This window comes from Eublepharis macularius, chromosome 14, assembly GCF_028583425.1.
Source record: "Eublepharis macularius isolate TG4126 chromosome 14, MPM_Emac_v1.0, whole genome shotgun sequence".
NCBI classification, from domain to species: domain Eukaryota; kingdom Metazoa; phylum Chordata; class Lepidosauria; order Squamata; family Eublepharidae; genus Eublepharis; species Eublepharis macularius.
Window position 1 is genome coordinate 50,112,999 of NC_072803.1, and position 18,726 is coordinate 50,131,724.

An 18,726-nucleotide genomic window follows, 5' to 3' on the forward strand; every position below is an offset into this window, starting at 1 on the left:
AGCAAAGCCACAGAAAGCATTCTGCTCAAACTGATGATAGGAACAAAATTTCAAGGAGGTATTTAAGAGATGGCCACATTAACCAGATGAAGAAGGAAAAGGCACGGATGTGTGGTAAAGCATGAAGCAAAGTATTAAAGAAGGCCCAGGGCATTTTCAGTCCTGGCCCCAACCTGGTGATACTCTGTCAGAAGACACCTGGGCCCGCCAAGATCTCATATCCTTTCAATGGGCCTGTAAGACAGAGATGTTCCACCAGCCATACGGTTGAGGCCAGTCTTTGATCGTTTTAGGAGCCTCTCTACCGGTCTCCCACTGGGGAGCAATGTAATCATCTGCCTGCCTATAAGCACAGTCACCGGAATATTATAAACTGTGGCCCCCCACCCACACCCCTTTTGTTTTGCTTTGTTTTAGATCATGATTGGGAAATTGGAGGGGGCCCACCATCTGAGATGTTGTTTTATATGTATTTGGGGGGGAGGGTTGGACTTTAAAATATATTTTTATGTTTTAATGCTTACTGAGTATTTTATCGTAACCTGCCTTGAGCCCGTTCATGGGGACGGAGGGCTAGAAATTGAACCAATCAATCAATAAAATAATAATTAATAAAGGCCCAAATCCCCCACTCTCTTCCCCTCCAAAATAATAAGGTAGGGGGGGAAGAGTTTGTCCTCCACTGCACAAATGGAAACTTACACAAAATACTGCTTTAGGGTCAAATAAGTTTTGAAAGGGAGGAAGTACATGGGACTGTGGTTAAGAGAATGAGCTGCAGCCCCAAAGGTCTCTCATTCAAATCCTGCTCTGCTGCAAACTCACTAGGTAATGGCCTCAACAGCAAACATTAATTACAATGGCCTACTCTGCAAGGTTGTTGCAATAATGGTGACTAAATAATGTGTTGGAAGTACTGAACAGTGAAAGCACCACAGGAAGTCAAAGAAATGAAAATGCCAAGTCTTAAGCAGGGCTGGAGAGTTTTTCATGAAAACCGAAGGCGCAGGGGAGAGAAGTTCGCCTCCATCCCTTTTCTTCATTGGCAACTCAGCTTACTCCTGGTATCAGAACCATGCCGGGAGAAGAATAGAGCACAATGAGGTCCAGCACCTTGGAGGTGGGCAGGAGGAGGAAGCAGGACTCTGTTCTCCTCACCTGTGTTCCATTTTCAGTATAAAAAAAAATAATCCCCACCCCCTGCTTTAGACATGAACATGTGACCACATCCTACTATATAAAAGGCTAACCATATTCCTGACAACTCACTTCCTACCTGGGTGCACCTCCAGAACAGGCGGCAATGCCCGCTCCCTGCCTTCACCTAACTGGGATCAGGAGCGCAGCAGGTGGCAATGCCCATCCCCCACCTTCAAACAGTCAGGATCAGGCATGGAGTAGGCAGCAATGTCTGCTCCCCTCACCTGGCTAGAATCAGGCGCAGAGGAAGAGGCAATGCCCGCCCCCAGTTCACCCAGCTGGGATCAGGAGCGGAGCAGGTGGCAATGCCCACCCCCATTCACCCGGCCAGGATCAGACACAGAGCAGGCAATAATGCCCACCCCCTTTCACCTGGCCAGGATCAGTAGCGGAGTAAGTGGCAATGTCCGCCCTCCCCCTTCACTGTTGGGATTTAGCAAGTGTTTTCTTTTCAGTCATGAAAGAGTTAAACTGTTTGTGTTACCTACTTAATTAGTAAACTTACTTTGAATGTAATCATTAGAGCTTTGAATAAAATTCCTGCCTGTAGAAAGGGGAGTCACTGAGCATAATGAAGTAGAATTAGGATTTCCTATTGGGCAGTTTGTTTATTGGGGGCAATTAATTGATGCTATGTACTGAAGTTTTATTGCTCTTTTTTCACTTTGTCTTCAAGTTTTCTCTAACTTACGTTTCTAGCAAGATGTAGTCAGCTTAGCAATTTATTATTTTCTCCAAATGTAACCCTATTTTTATCCTTTAATAAAGTACTTTTACAGAGCTACACTGGAGTGTGTGTGAGTCTATTCTCATTACTTCCAATGTGCAAATCTTTGCACAAACTCTGCTATATTTTCCTACATTCACCCAGCCAGGTTCAGGAGCAGAGCAGGTAGCAATGCCTGCCCCCCTTCACCTAACAGGGATCAGGAGCGGAGGAGGTGGCAATGCCCGTTCCCCCTTTCACCCGCCCTCCCCCTTCTAGAGACCATTGTATTTTTTCCCACAACGGGCTTTGTTACTAGTAATAAATACATGTCGATCCCTCCAGTTACATCTAGCTTAACCCTTAAAGTTACATTGATCTAGACGGAGACCCCCTCCTGTGGAGGGAGGGGGGATAATATGTCCTAATTACATTTTTATAATCCTTTGATTTTATTTCTATTAGCTACAAACAGAAATATGCACCATCTAATTCCATGTAATCCTGAGATTTTCATCTGGCAATTGACCTAATTCATCTAATTCATCCTTTTAAAATTTTATGGAAACTGTGGGTCAGGTGGGAACCAAACTGTATAGGGAGGGTTGGACAAATGTCACTCGCATTTGGTCGCTTGGCTGCATTAACTTTCTGATGATCCCTTGCAAACCTCTGAGCACTTTGAGTAGACGCACAGACGATACTCAAACACAAAGGCATGGTTACAAACTATTTGAGATTTTACTGAGAACAATTTTAAGAATTCGATGAAAAGCTAACATTTCCCCGGTTTTTTTTTTTAGGGTGCTGCTCAAAGCTTGCAACCAAACTGCTGCTTGACTAGAGGAATGACCACACATTGTGGCTTTCAATCCACTCTAATGTATTAAGTTCTTTCATGTTCTGAGTTTTGCCAGGGCTAGGGCATTCATACAATAAAGTGCTTAGTGATTCAGAAGACAATTTCGAATGACAATTTCCAATATGTTAACAACAATAAATAGTAGGACAATAAATAACATTCATAAATAGATGGCATATAAAAGATATCATACATAGAAAATCTGTACAAAAATAATACTATGTAATAATGGCCGCAAAAGATTATACATGTACCCGGCACTAACACCTCATAAGCAGTAAAACGCTGTAGCAGTCCTTTACATTCTTTTTCAGATGTGCTGGGAAAGAAGTTCAAAGGTAACGTAAGTGGTATAAACAAACATGTTGTATTAATTGTTTCTCTCTCTTTTTTCTTTTCTTCTTTTTTCAGGTGGAGTCGTGGCCATCGGGGACGATGAGAATAAATGCCCGCCTAGCCCTACCAAAGGCTGGCTATTGACACACAGGTTTTGTCCTCAGACTTCCTCAGGGGCAGGGACACCATTTACCTTAATAACTTCATCATCAACCTTAGTCACTCCTGCATTCCATCAAGCGGAGCACTACAGATTACGGCCATGCGCCGTATTTGGACATTCTTGTCAGGCATTCTCACCTTGAATTGCACCTCTAAGATATTCAGCTTTGAGTGTGTGTATGCATATGTATTAACCCACTAAGGCTGTTGGGAAATTTCATTGAGATTTAATGCTGAATGCAAAATGTCCTAGGTTTTCAAATGATGATCACAGTAGGCATTTCCCTCCACTTAACCACTTGCTGAAATGATTGCAAGCCATTTTGCATAGACTTGAAAGGTATGTATGTGTTTTAAAGACTGATTCACAATAACAAGTGATGCTTATTTTCCAGCGATGTGATGATGTTCTCAAGTATATGAATTCATAGAGAAAGTTTAAGATGAACAGTCAGCCCATTTACATTGGGGCAAATGGGGTCCTGACCAGGTCTTTCCTAGCCTGTGCTAACCGAGATCTTTATTCTAGAGATACCAGGGAATCAACTTGCTTCATATCTGAACATAAACAAATGAAGCCACCCTATAACCAAGTTTGACCATTGGTCTGTCTTGCCTAGTAAAGTTTACAGCAATATAGAAAAGTCTGTGGAAATTTTGTCAATGTTCAGTGCATTGTTTATTGTATGTATAGTGCTTTCGGTGCCTTGTTCTTCAATTTTGTAATCCAGTTTCTAATGCATTGTTTTTTAAATTGTATAATCTGCCTTGAGTTTCAGTGATGTCGACTACAAATTAAAATAGTAAATATGCATGGTTTTGTTTTGTTTCTTTTACTTTCCATGCCTAGATGAAAAGTCTATTTTCATTCCACTTTTTTTCTTTGGTAACTTTGCCATTTGTTTCTTTTATGCTATTTTCACATAACTGACCCTCAAACAGGTACTATTTTTAATGGCAATTTATCAGGCAAATTTTATTAGCGTGGTTGGGAAAAAGGAAAACCTACAGTTTATGTCTCAATCAAGGGAAAGCCATAACAGAAACATGAACTTTCAAGCTGAACCAATTGCCACAAAATTCAGCGAGAGCCCTAAGCAATGTGCTGGCAATTCCCAGGTGCTGCATTGGCACACAGAAGAGCTCCATTCAGCTTGGCATTTGGTTGAATTGACTATTGCTATCTTGGGGTATTTCCCACTTCTGAAATTCTCATTCAAATCTTTCCCCTCCATTTTATTGTTACAAACTGCTAGACCATTCCTTTAAAGTGTAACTGATACATTAGAGATGCTTCACTCTTGTATGTTCCGTTTCCAAAGTTTACTCAAAGTGCTATGCATGTGCTATTTGTGTGCTTTCATTGTGCCAAGTCAGGAGCACTTGTAAGTGGTCAGCTCTGGCCTCTGCCATATTTAATACACCTTTAACAAAGGCCTGTGAAATAAAAATCACAGGGCCCCTGGATTAATGCAGCCTGCATCAGGGGAAATTCTAAGACAGCTAGGCAGAGTGTGACTGGACCCAGCCCCAAAGATTCATGCACACCTGTTGTATGCATATAAATGCAGAGGACTGGAGTGATTGAATTTACTATCCTCCCAGCAACTAGCATGAGGTCATGACAATAGTGGGCTTCACTGTGTTACCCCATTGGCACATTCTGACATCTTCTTCCCTTGATTACATTCCAATCCCAAGATTGAGAGAAATCAATCAGCACTGATAAGTTTATTTTTCTCTGGGAACCTATACTCCTCATACCTAAATTCATCAACTCAGCTCCAGTAAGATTCATTGCCAAACTGCCTCTTTGTGCAGTTCCAGGAGAGACTTTGCATTTCCTTTTACACACCCCAGCAGCACCAATCAAAGAGCAATCAAACCTTTGTCATTCCCAGAGACTGACCTTTACGGTCTTTGTCCCCACAGCTCCTCAGCCCTATAAGAACCAAGGCTCTTGTCGCATTCAAACTGTGCACGCCTCCTGGATCCAAGCACTGCTTCCTCAGAGTCACTTTCCCTAAGACTCTCTATCTCTCTCCTGGCTGAGAACGCTGGACGTTTGAAGCTCTCTCCCTCCATGGACTACTCTACTCTCCGAGATTGGTAAAAATACTTCCCCCCTCCCTCACTCTATTCCAATTTCTGACTAGCTTCCTAGGACTCTGTGTGTGTGTGTGTGCCAATCATTTTTAATTGCCTCTTGTATGTATGTTGGTTTTTCCTCTTTAAATAAAAATACTCTTTGACCTTAAAAACACCAGGTCTCGTCTGCTACCTTGGGCGGGGAGGAAGTAAAGGTAGTCCCTTGTACAAGCTTCAAGTCATTTTTGACCCATGGGGTGACGTTGCATCACAACATTTTCTTGGCAGACTTTTTGTTATGGGGTGGTTTGCCATTGCTTTCCCCAGTCATCTACACTTTACCCCCAGGAAACCGGGTACTCATTTTACCAACCTCAGAAGGATGGACGGCTGAGTCAACCTTGAGCCAGCTACTTGAACCCAAAATATAGAGCAACACGGTAATACTGCTATCAGACAAGAAAAAAATTCCCGTGTACTATAATGCCTCCACAATCAACAATAAAGCGTGTAATATTGTTTCCAGAATTATTTATTCACCAATATATAAGGGGTATATTAAACAACTTGTATTTCAAATTATCTCTCTTAGCACATTCAAGAACTGTACCACATATTGCACTCCCCCTCAACCTCAATCATATAGGCATTTCAGACGTCCTGTAATTATTCTATTAAAGTGTCACGTGCTCCAAGTGCTATAATTGTTACAATTAAAGTGCATTTACTGGTCAGGCATCCTATGACACTACTTTTCCTATACAGGGTTTAAATTGCCTTGTTCACAATTATAATATACAGTCACAATATAGGTGCAGTCCAAGAATGATTCCAGACACTGTGGGTGTCACAGCTCATGGGTAGACCTATGTCCTTCCAATATACGTTGTAAACTCTGTGACTGAGTTCTCTAACGGACGGTCCAGATCCTTGTAAGGTCCGTTTCCAAAGTTCTTTTTCAAAGAGCACAGTAGCTGGAAAAACATACATAGTCATAAAGAATCCCTGAGTATCTAATATTTACACTAATACATTCATGGTACAATATACTCACTCAGAGATTCTTGCAATTAACCTTCCATATCCCCTTCTAGTATTCCAATTACTTCCATCTGCATCTTGTTAGCTAGTAACCGTTTTATCCTCTGAATGTAATCCACGCCCCCATCATATAGTTATTCTCTCTTAAAGAGGTATTAGTCCCATAAGTAGTTATAAGAAACACGTATAGTCATTGGCTATATTCAAGCCATTAGGTATGAGAGTATTGAGTTTATATATCCAAAACCTTTTGGATATATAAACTCAATACTCTCATACCTAATGGCTTGAATATAGCCAATGACTATACGTGTTTCTTATAACTACTTATGGGACTAATACCTCTTTAAGAGAGAATAACTATATGATGGGGGCGTGGATTACATTCAGAGGATAAAACGGTTACTAGCTAACAAGATGCAGATGGAAGTAATTGGAATACTAGAAGGGGATATGGAAGGTTAATTGCAAGAATCTCTGAGTGAGTATATTGTACCATGAATGTATTAGTGTAAATATTAGATACTCAGGGATTCTTTATGACTATGTATGTTTTTCCAGCTACTGTGCTCTTTGAAAAAGAACTTTGGAAACGGACCTTACAAGGATCTGGACCGTCCGTTAGAGAACTCAGTCACAGAGTTTACAACGTATATTGGAAGGACATAGGTCTACCCATGAGCTGTGACACCCACAGTGTCTGGAATCATTCTTGGACTGCACCTATATTGTGACTGTATATTATAATTGTGAACAAGGCAATTTAAACCCTGTATAGGAAAAGTAGTGTCATAGGATGCCTGACCAGTAAATGCACTTTAATTGTAACAATTATAGCACTTGGAGCACGTGACACTTTAATAGAATAATTACAGGACGTCTGAAATGCCTATATGATTGAGGTTGAGGGGGAGTGCAATATGTGGTACAGTTCTTGAATGTGCTAAGAGAGATAATTTGAAATACAAGTTGTTTAATATACCCCTTATATATTGGTGAATAAATAATTCTGGAAACAATATTACACGCTTTATTGTTGATTGTGGAGGCATTATAGTACACGGGAATTTTTTTCTTGTCTGATAGCTACTTGAACCCGGCTTCCACCAGGACTGAATTCAGGTTGTGAGCAGACCTTGGGCTGCGGTACTGCAGCTTACCACTCTGCACCATGAGGTTCTTACCTTGGGGAAAGGACCCCATAAATACTGGTGGAGACAACCCGTTGTTACCCATCTTGCATAGCCTTCCTCCTTGCTGTTAATTCCCCCCACTTACTCACAAGGAGGCCTATTCCAGGTAACACATTCCCCCAGGAAGTCTGTTCCCCTGACCAGCCAGGTGAGGGGTAGTGGTAGGGTTGCCAGCTCCAAGTTGGGAAATTCCTGGAGATCTGAGGGGTGAAACCTGGAGAAACCTGGAGAAAATGGGGTTTGAGGAGGGAAAGGACCTTGGCATGGCATAATTCCATAGAGTCCACCCCCCAAAGTAGCCGTTTTCTTCAGGTAAACTGATCTCTGTGGCCTGGAGACCAGTTGTAATTCCGGGAGATCTCCAGACACTACTTGGAGGCTGGCAACCCTGAGTAGTGGGGGGCGGAGGGTGGGAGCGGGGATCCTCCGCTCCCACAGGGGGACCAGCAACCCTAGTCTATGCCCACCTTGCTGTGTCAGAATTCCAAAGGTACCTCCAGGCTCAAAAAGATTGGGGGTCCTGAACTAGGTGCTGAGCATAAAATGTATTTACTGCCAGATTCTTGGCGCCCATCTCCAACACACATTAATCTCCAAAAGCAAGCATGCACTGAAATCTTAGAAGAAGCCATCAAGTATACGGAAAAGTTGTAGAGCTGCCAACAAGCCTGGAGAAAAATGTCCTGTCCCTTTAATAGAAGCTGAATGGGATGTTATTTAACAGGTTATGTTGTTTGTCTCCATGTTATGAAAACTTCCCTGACTCATGCCCACACATTCAGTATCCATGAAAGGGACAGGACATTTTTCTCCAAGCCTGCTGGCAACCTTAGTTGCTGGCAGCCCAGAGATTTCAACCTACTCCCCTGAGGATGAGGTCTAGAACCCGTGTTTCAGAGTCAAAGCCTGACATTTCTATTCCACTTATTTTGTACTTTGCCTTCCAGTTCCTAAAGACATGGAAGCCTTTATGTTCAACATACAATTTGGGTGTTTCCTCCTGAGGCCTTGGGATACAGCAGCATGTAAAACAAATCCACTAAATATATAGCTCTGCCTCCCACCACTGGCCTGTTCTTTTGTTTGGCCTTTCCTCGCCTCTCTGCTGGAATTCAAGCTCCCATTTTCTCTTTCAAAACCTCATTCCAAAATTATTTGTTCTTTTCAGATGCTTTGCACTGATTACAAACAGAAGGAAAAAAAGAAGGGTGTGTGTGTGTGTGTGTGTCGGGGGGAGATCCTACTACATATGTGAAAGCTGATTAGACATCAAAACTGTTCCCTGGGGTTCCACCACCTGCAGCTGGCCAAATTGAGTCGGTCAGGAACAAGTCAAACCTCAATTAGGTATCTGAGCTGGATGGCCTCCTTAGGAAAATCAGAGGCACAGAATAATTTTATGATGGACCGGACAACGAGGAGTGAAGGACTTGGAGACAAAATGGTGAAACTTGTGCAATAATTCTGTCTAGTATGTGTTTATTCTACCCTTCCTCCAACCATCTCGAGGCAGAACAGATTGGTCCCCTTTCCTCATTTTTATTATTTGATTGTGCTGAGAGACCATGTGTAGTCCATGTAGGGTTACTCGTCCCCCACTGGAGGCAGAGGATCCCCCACTATCACACTCCACCCCCTGGCCCCTTACCTGGCTAGCAGGGGAAAAAGTGGGGGAATGCACCTCCCAGGGTGTGGTCTTGGGCAGCGCCGTGCACACCTGTGTTCGGCAGTGGGTCAATTTGGGCCACAAATGGGCTGACCCAGGTCTGTTTGTGGCCTAAATTGGCCCACTGTGAAGCACAGGGGTGCTCCAGGGCCTTCCTGGCAGTACTCTCACACTCTGCAGTGGGCTGATTTCAGTCCCAAATGGGTGCAATTTGGCTCACTGGGGAGCCTGGGAGCATCGCCAGGAGGGCCCAGGAGTGCTCCTGTGCTTCACAGCAGACCAATTTAGGCCCCAAACGGGCCAAATATGGCCCCAAATAGGCCAAAATTGGCCTGCTGTGGAGCGTGGGAATGCTTCCAGGAGTGGCATGAGGCCCTGCGCAATAACATCACTCCTGGAAGTGACACCATTGCATGGCCCCAGGAGTGTGTGTGCGTGAAGACCTCCACAATGATGAGTGCCAGGCCTTCAGCCTCCCGCCCAGAGGTGAGGGGACTTGGCAACTCTAGGTCCATGATCACCAAGCAAATTTTCATGGCAGAGTGGAGACTTGAACTCAGGACTTCCTGATCATAGTTAAATATACCCTGAAGGCCAACAAGGAAATTAACCTCCCATTTAATGCACACACACTAGAGTTTGTTCTAAGGTTTCCCACCCCCATCACAAGGAGTCAACACAGGATATACAAACACTCAACTTGGCAGGTGCATATGCTGGAACTATTCATTCATCAGAAAATGAGAAGAAGGAAGGAAAATGCAAAAAAGGGGGAGATGGGAAGAAAGAGGACAAGAAAACAGAAAGAAAGACGGAAGGAAAATTCCAGAAGAGGACAGGAAAAGAGGAAGAGAAATGACAGGGAACAGGAAGAAACAACCTTGCTTCTTATTAAACCCAACACCTCCAAGCGCCGAAAACCATTGTTCCTCCCTGAACAAAATGTGTCAAATTGAATGCTTGAATAAAATCCCTCTTGGTGGAGCCTGGAATTCCCCCAGAAATTCAACAGATCTCCAGATTACAGAGATTTGTCCCCCTGGATGAAATGGCAGCTTTGGAGGGTGAACTTTATGTCATCACACCCCGGCTGAGGTCCCTCTCCCACCAAGATTCCTCTTCCCTAGGTACCACCCCCAAATCTCCAGGACCTGCCTCTAAAGCAAGAGATGCACCCAAAGTGCTGTTTTTTGGACTATTCTATTAATCAAGGCATTTTAGACACATTTCATAAGGCAGCATTCTCAGGGAGGTCTTTATCCCTTTCCTGAGTATGCTCATTTTCTGTGTGCGGGGATTATGTTTTTAATTTCTCCACCCTGGGAGAGCTGCATCGCATATGAAGGTGTCTCTCATCTTTGCTTTTTCCCTGTTGTATTTTCAGGGATGCGTCAGGCAAATAGCATTATGCCCCCAGCAAAATCCAAAAGCTCAATCGCTCCTTCAGCCATGCAATTGGAATGCAATTGAAGAAAATATTACTGACATTTATAGAGCCCTTCCTCGGGATTTACCAAGCCAGAAAAAGCAAACAAATCAATGAGAACTTGCTCATGATTGTAATGTTATGAAGCGGGGGAAGCATCTCAAATTGACAGAAATTTGAAAGGGGAGTAAACGATCTTCCAATCAAATTCCATTCATCCTTAAGTCACAGTTGATATTCTAGGCACCAAAGACTGAGAGAAGAGAGGAGCTGAGCTTCAGCTTGGCAAACACCTGCTTGGCACGCAGAAGATCCCAAGTTCAGTCCCAGGTACCTCGAGTTAAAGGAACGTGGTGGTGGTGAGGAAGCCCTTCTCTGCCCGAGACCTTGGAGAGTGGCTGCTAGGCAGACAATACTAAACTACATGGACCGAGATATGTCCCAGCGCTTTGCATTCAGAAAATTGTAAACTCGGTGCAATCCTAAACAAGGTTACACTCTTTGTAAATCAGTTTAGGATTGCACTGCTAATCCCTAATATCTCCACTTAAAGGATCTCCAGCCACAAACATTGGGAAAGAGGCTGCCAGAGAACCAGGGGAGTGACTGGCAGTCAGTGGTAAGTTTTCCTAGTCCTGCTTGGGAAATTCCTGGAGATTTATGGCTGGTGCCTGGGGAGGATGGAGGGGATGGCCCTCTATAGGGAAGTGATGCCATAGAGTCTGCCCTCTAAACGCTCCATTTCCTCCAGGGAAACTGATCAGGAAATCAGTTGTATTTCTGGGAGAACTCCATGCCCCAGCTGGTGGTTGGCAACCTTAGTCAGTGGTCTAGCTTCGTATAAGATATCTCAGGGTTCAAATGTTTGAAAACTCTGCTGAGCTGGAATTATCTTTTGGTGTACTGGTTAAGAGTGGTGGGACTCTGATCTGGAGAACTGGGTTTGATTCCCTGCTTGAAGCCAGCTGGGTGACCTTGTGTCAGTCATAGCTCTTTCAGAGCTCTCTCAGCCTCACTCACTTCACAGGGTGATTGGTGTGGGGATTATAACAACACACTTTGTAAACTGCTCACAGTGGGTCTCAAGTTATCCTGAAGGGCGGTATAGAAATCAAATGTTGTTATTATTATTTTGTAATGTGCAAACCAACCCAAGTCCAAGTCTGTCCAAGTCTGAGGGTGTCTGCTCTGCATATAAACTGGGATGGCTAACACATTACAAAAAAAGAAACACTCCTCTTTTTTAAAAAAATAAACTTTTATTGGGAAAGTATTCAACAGGTCCAGTTATAACAGAAAAAACAGTAAAGTTTGCAAAATACAAAACATAATTACAATTATAGGTTTGTACACAATATTCTTACATTGTTAGGTACAACGTTTTAGCAACTAAGTGTCAAGGATACTCTGATATATTGGATTTGAAGGGTATAAGTCATTGCTAGCAATACATTCAAAAAAAGGTTCCCATTTTTCATAGAAAGATGATGTTCCTGTATGTAGTGCATTTTGTTATATATTATATGTTATTTTTTCAGTTATAAATTGATCCCCCCCTTTGGTGAGCAGAAACACTCCTCTTTACAGGTTTATGCACACTATTCACCTTCATTCTTCTCTACCATCAATATTTGGGAGTGGTCCTTCCATCTCCACTCTGAATAGATTGTTGGCTCATCTGACTGGATCTCATCGTCAGCTCACCTGTCCTCTGTGGAACACCCCTGTTCCTAGAAAACCAGGTCTTCCGGTGTCTCTTTGTAATAACTCTGTCCTTTTTGGGGTTGCAGCCCTGGGTATCACTATCTCTGTCAACTGAACGTAACACTTCACACATCTGCCGAAGTGAGCATTGGGCTCACAGACGCTGCTTCTGCCACAGTACCGATGTTACTCTTTAAGGAGCTGCGAGGCTATTTGCAGCTTCTTATGTTTGACTCAAACTTCAATGAAACATGGATCGATTTATGAACTTAAAAAAACCTAGCCTCCTTTCTAGGAAATTTATCTTGCAGAGATCAAGAGTCATTTTTGCAATCAAAGGAATACAAGCTACATTCCTAAGTCCGGAAAAACAGCAGTACTTTGATGCTTTGAATATATCAAGATTGGGAAGACTTGAAAGCTAAAGAAAAGGATCTTTTTCTCAACAAGATCAGAGAGGGAAACCTCCTAGACACAGCTGAAGCTGAGGCTCCAGCGTGCTCTAAAAATCCCCACCATTGATTCAGAGTCCTTTTGAGCATCCTCAGCAGGAGAAAAGCTTCTATTGATGGTGAGAGGGAGGAGGTTAGTCAAGGATACAGCCCAGAACCCAAGGTAAACCAAATACGCTTAATGCAAGAGTTTTCAAATGAGCCTAATACTGTCCTGCTCCACTGCAAATTGCTCATCCCCATGGCGTCAGCACCCAAAATCCACATTTCAGTTTGGCATTTTGTGATTTTTGTGTCCTTTCTCTGCCTTCTGGCACCAAATTTTGCAGACAGCTACCCTCACCTTTGAGATGATGACCTGAGCATGCAGACAGGTTCATATAGGTTGGGTTAGCAGATTCAAAGCAGAGTGGCCTGAACAGCAAATCACCTGTTCCTTGTAGATGGCGCAACCTGCTCACCTCTTGCTTTCTTCAAGCACTTACCTTCTTCTCGTCCCCTTCTTGCAGAAGTTGGAGATGGCTCCTCTTCTCGCCTTCCTTGCGCAGGGAACTGCTCTGGTGCTGAGGCAGGCCAGTGGGTGGGGAAACGCTTCGGCCCTGGGGATCCACCCAAGTGTAGATGTGATTGGTGACGTAACCCCCAGGGATGCGTCCGACCGAGAGGACAGAAAGATTCAGCTTCTTGGACCCTTTCAGAGCCTAGGAAACAGGGAGATGGAAATGTATATTAGAGGATGTTTATTCACAGGACATGATTCAACATGCAGGAAACTAAATGCTTGTAAATTCCATTGCTCACAGAGCACCTGCTTTGCCTGCAGAGAGCCCCAGCTTCAGTTGCCAGTTATAAGAACTCAGGTAACAGGTGTTGGAAATAGTTTCTCTTTGCTTGAGAACTGGGAGAACAACTGCCAAAGTAGATAAAAGTGAGCTATGTGGACTGGCAGTCTGCAGCTTCATGTTGCTTTTACAAGAGACACTGTTACTCAGGAGTAAAAGCATGTGTTTGCATACAGAAGACTATCACTGGGTCTCAGCTAGCAGAAAAGTCCTTCCTCTGCCAGATGTTCAAATTCATATGTTATAATGTTCACATGGTGGACATGTGGACACGGCAAGGACTTTGGGTCAGATATGCACCTGGAGTTCAGTGCAGGGAACTCAATTCTCACGTGTGGATGGGAACAACATGGATGGACTGTGCAACATGAGAACTGGCTTTAGTGTCCCTGCCTGCTTTCTCAACTGGAAATAGCCCTGGGGAGCTGATATATGCCATGCTGGGGGAAATTACATATAGTAATCTGTACCTGTAAGTTTTGCCAGCAGGCAAACAGGCACTCGCCTTGGCCATTTCAGGTCAAAAAAACAGCATGGGGAGGGAAGACCGAAACCTCTTCTTGTGTACACAGACCCCATGAGTATTGTCTCATTTCCCAGATGATTGGGATAGTAATGCTGAAGAGGAGGGGGGTTAATTTGAACTTCTCAGCCCTGCTGTTCTACCAAGAAAATCCCTTTTTGTTTCTCCCTTGTACAAAGTGAGCCACGTGCATCTTGTAATGTGTGAATCGGCCCTGAGGCCCTACAGAGCCACCACCAGAGTAGAGAATAATGAACTCGATGGAATAAGGCAGCTTTAAAAGCTACTGGGAATGTGCATAGCTCAGTGGTGGAGCACATTGATCTGACTCAATATAAGGCAGCTTCATGTGTTCATAAATGAGAGTGATAAACTGTACTTTGGGCTCTCTGTGTACCTTCTCCTCCCTCTAAGAAGTTGAGAATGACATTACGCACTGGTATCCTCTATCTAAGGGCAGATTGGGCTCCGATCTGTATCGCTTCCAAGACCAAACTTGTATAAAACTCCTTCAGGACATTTGTCTTAGACCAGCTGATTAAAGAATTTGATTTTTTTCAAATTGATTTTTTTCATTGAACAACTAATTATAGCTTCAAGGAAAGGTATTTTTTTAAAAAAAACAACAACACAGCAATTGAGAGAGCCTTTTGCCATATCCTTCCTTTACGTAGGAATATTCAACCTCACTTTTCTTTGAGTAAATAATTTGAAGATCAAACCAAGACAAAAAATTATTCCAACCAGGGCTCATTTCGAGGGGGAATGCACAGGAATGCAGTTCTGGCAGCTCCCCAAAGAAGTCATATGTCAGGTGGCCCCGCCCACCTGACTCTCGGCCATTTTGGGCCTGTTTCAGCCTGGATTGGGGCTGAAACGGCCTGGATTGGGCCTCTAACAGGTGGTGGATCACTCTCCCACTCAGCAGCACCCAATCCTGACCATTTTGGGCCCCTTTTCAGCCATTTTCAGCCCTTTTTTGCCATTTTGGGCCTAATTTCAGCCCTGAATGGCCATGATTGGGTCCAAAACAGCCAGGATAGGTGATGTCAGGGTGTGTGGCATATGCAAATCGGTTATGCTAATGACACACTTCCAGTGATGTCAAGGGCTGTGGCATATGCTAATGGGTTATGCTAATGAGTCATGCTAATAAGTTCCTCCAGCTCCTTTTCTAAGAAATGACCTCTGATTCCAACCAATGAGTCTCTGGTGACCTGGCATTACTGCAATCCTGGTAGTGTGCTTATGTTCAAAGGCAGGAATCTGACCAATTTATCTGTGCGTTGACAACATCTTTAAAAGCGTGAGTCTTCATTTCCACATCATTTCTATCTCCTCACACCAAATCATGTACCATTAAAATTCACACATTTCCCAACTTTTTTTGTTTTGTTTTGCATCATATAACAACAGCTTAAAAGAAAGAAAATTACAGCAGCAACAAAAATAGGTGGGATGAAACTGCTCACTGTGAGAAGACAGGAAAACAACGGGCCTTTGTTTAGCTGGGCCTTTGTTTAGCTGTGGCAGTGAAATCCAAACTCTTGGAATATGGCAGTTAATTGCTAACTGGGCCAAAACCTGTGTAAACCTTGGGCCCATTTCATATGCTGCTGTCTTTCTACTCTCCTCCTCTTTGCCAAAAATTTCCTGGCAAAGGACAGTGAGTCAATGGATTTTGTTTTTTCTGCACCCCCTCTCAAATTTATTCTGGTTTTGCTAATTGTTGAGAGAGTCAGAGGGACAAGCTGAGCTCCTCCAAAGTACCTCGCCTCCCCCAATCTTATTTATGGATTCGGAAATTGCAGCAAGCTTTGCTTTCATACTGCTGGAAATATTTCCACAGCAATGAGGACTTGAATCTTGATCATATCTAAAAGTGGAATCCTAAGCAGAGTTACACCCTTCTAAGTGCACTGAAGTTAAGGAGCTTAGAAAGGTGTAACCCTGTTTAGGATGGCATTGCCTCTCAACTAGTCATAACTATCCTTTGCGCAATTATGTCAAGTCATACATATGTGTTGGGATTTTACAAGTGTCATTTTCATCTGTCATGAAAGAGTTAATCTGTTTGTGTTTAGTTAGAGGCAGCTAGTTAGCATAAGGCCAGTTGGATGTTGAGTTGTTCTTCCCGCCAGGGTAAAGGGGAGTTGCATGCTTAATGAACAGATCTAGGATTGATTATTGGCTGACCAGGTTTATTGGGGGGGGGGCAATTAACATTCTTTCCTTTACCCAGGACACCATTGCTCTCCAGTTAGTTAGACCGTTATCTCCAGGGATGTAAGGATGTAGGAACTAAGTTAGTTCTTCTTTATTTTATCTCCAGTGTAACCTTTATTATTTTACCCTTTATGTAGAAAACATTTATTTTAGAAGCTGAACACACATGTGTCTGTGATTCTTTATCTGCTGTGCAAATTCTCTGCTCTGCAACTAAATTTATCCAACAGTATGCCGATACTGAACTCAATGGGTCTTAAAATATACCTCTTAATCTAAGCTTTCTATCATGTATTCCAAGCCTCCTAGCTACTCAAAATTATTAAACATTCTGTGCAGATGATAATCGATACCTGTTATGTACAATCTAAAACAATAGTTCAGAAAATTAAAATTTCCCTTCCCCCAGGGAATCAGAACAAATCCTTTCCTCTGCTTGCCAAAAAACAACTCTAGCGTCTGGATTTCCTTGGTTTTTTCCAGTTCAATGACAACGTTTCATTTCCTGGTGAAAGAAAATTAACATCAGGAGAAGAATCCTGAGGGACCCTCCCGACAGCTGCTCGCGCCAACTCTTTTTGTAGGCATGGCAAGTCCAGTGACTTCCTGTCCTAGACCAGGGCTCTGGCCCCTCTATATCAGTAGCTCAGGTAGTCCAGATCAGACCTTGGAAGCTAAGCAGGGTCGGCCTTGGTTAGTTATTGGATGGGAGACTTCCAAGGAAGACCAAAGTGGCAGAGGCAGGAAATGGCAAACCACCTCTGTTAGTCTCTTGCTGTGAAAACTCCACCAGGGGTTGCCATAAGTCACCTCTGAATTGACAGCACTTTCCACTACATATCAGAGGGAGGATCCGAAGACTCAAAGGCAGAGAAACTAGTCCCCCCCACAAAGTGTTGTGGAAGTAACAACGTCTCTCAAATATGAGGAGAGCTGGAAAAGCTCTGAGATATCAACTGCACCTCCCCAAAGTAACTCAGCCTTCTTCCTCAGAGTCTAAGGAGATAGCTCTCAAACAATCTGCAGGCCTCCATGCTACCAAGCTGAGTCTGAGGCAGAGGGATTCATTACAGCTTGGCACAGTCCCTGTCTCTGCCATGGCATATGGTCCCTTTAAATTACTTTATTTATGCTATTTATAGTTGGCCTTTCTCACTGAGGCTCAAGGCAGACTATATGGTGTAATTAAATAAAAACAACAGCAGAGACTATTAATAAACATTAACAATACAATAGGGTAGGGACTGCAGAAATTTGAAAACTTGAAGAAATCCGATAGAGATGATACAAAGCTGAAACAAACATAAGCAATCTAACACTACATATTAAATGACATGGAAATAATCCAGTAGGAACATACTTACAGTAACAGACAGTGCACAGTAGTATAGTCTACAGTCCCTATCTCTTATGGAACAAGAATGCCACCCAGAACGTCTGGGATCTTGGATCTTTGGTATTTACATGAGAAAAACTTTCTCACCAATTCCACATCAGGACTATCTGGTCAACTTAATCCTTTTTTGACAAAGGAAGCTAGATTCCATTTTTGTAACGGAAGTGCAGAGCCATTTTGTAACATCTCTGGGTCTACAGACAAAGATCACTGAAATGAGAAATGGCTGAAAACAACTTTAATATAAAGAACAACTAAAACATCTTGTACAGCAGTCTATATGTCTCAGACTAGAACTAAGGCCCAGTGATCAGAGGACAAGTCTTCAAAATATCAATGCCCTAAGAATATCCAACAGGAGGAAATGGTTCCAAATCAATCAATTCTATCACTATAGCCTTCTTATTTATTCACTTCATTTATACACCCCCTTTCTCTCCAATGGGGACCTGAAGTGGCTTATAAATATGTTCCCCTTCTCCACGTTATCCTCAGAACAATAACCCTGGGGGGTAGGTTTGGCTGAAATGTGCGACTGGCCCAATATTACCCTGCAAGGAGCAAGCTTCAGTGGCAGAGTAGGAACTCAGACCTGGATTTCCCAGATCCCAGTCTGACACTAGTTTAACCACCGCACCAAGCTGTGTGTCTTCTTCAAAGAGGCGGAGCAAGAAGCACACATTTCCCTGCAGAACTATTTATGTTCCCATTCCACTCTAAATCAGCACTGGTTCAACCGCCCTGTTATCATACAGACCTTCCATTCAGCTAACCTCAGGAACTATCCATGGTGCTGACTGCTACAGACCACCACCACCACCCCGCCAAAACTGCACAGCATGAATCAAGAGACAGCTTTCAAACAGAATAAATTAATGCCCGCTTGCTGCTCTTATTTCATTT

The 18,726-nt window shown here is 43.2% G+C and overlaps 1 protein-coding gene across 2 annotated transcripts in view; it reads right to left on the reverse strand.

Moving 5' to 3' along the window:
- Positions 1-18,726, reverse strand: part of WHRN (whirlin) — a 175,003-nt gene that overhangs the window by 89,392 nt on the left and 66,885 nt on the right. For both annotated transcript variants that reach the window (XM_054998355.1, XM_054998357.1), the window contains exon 3: positions 13,322-13,537. In XM_054998355.1, the coding sequence (XP_054854330.1) occupies positions 13,322-13,537 (216 nt within the window). The remainder of the gene's footprint in view (positions 1-13,321; positions 13,538-18,726) is intronic.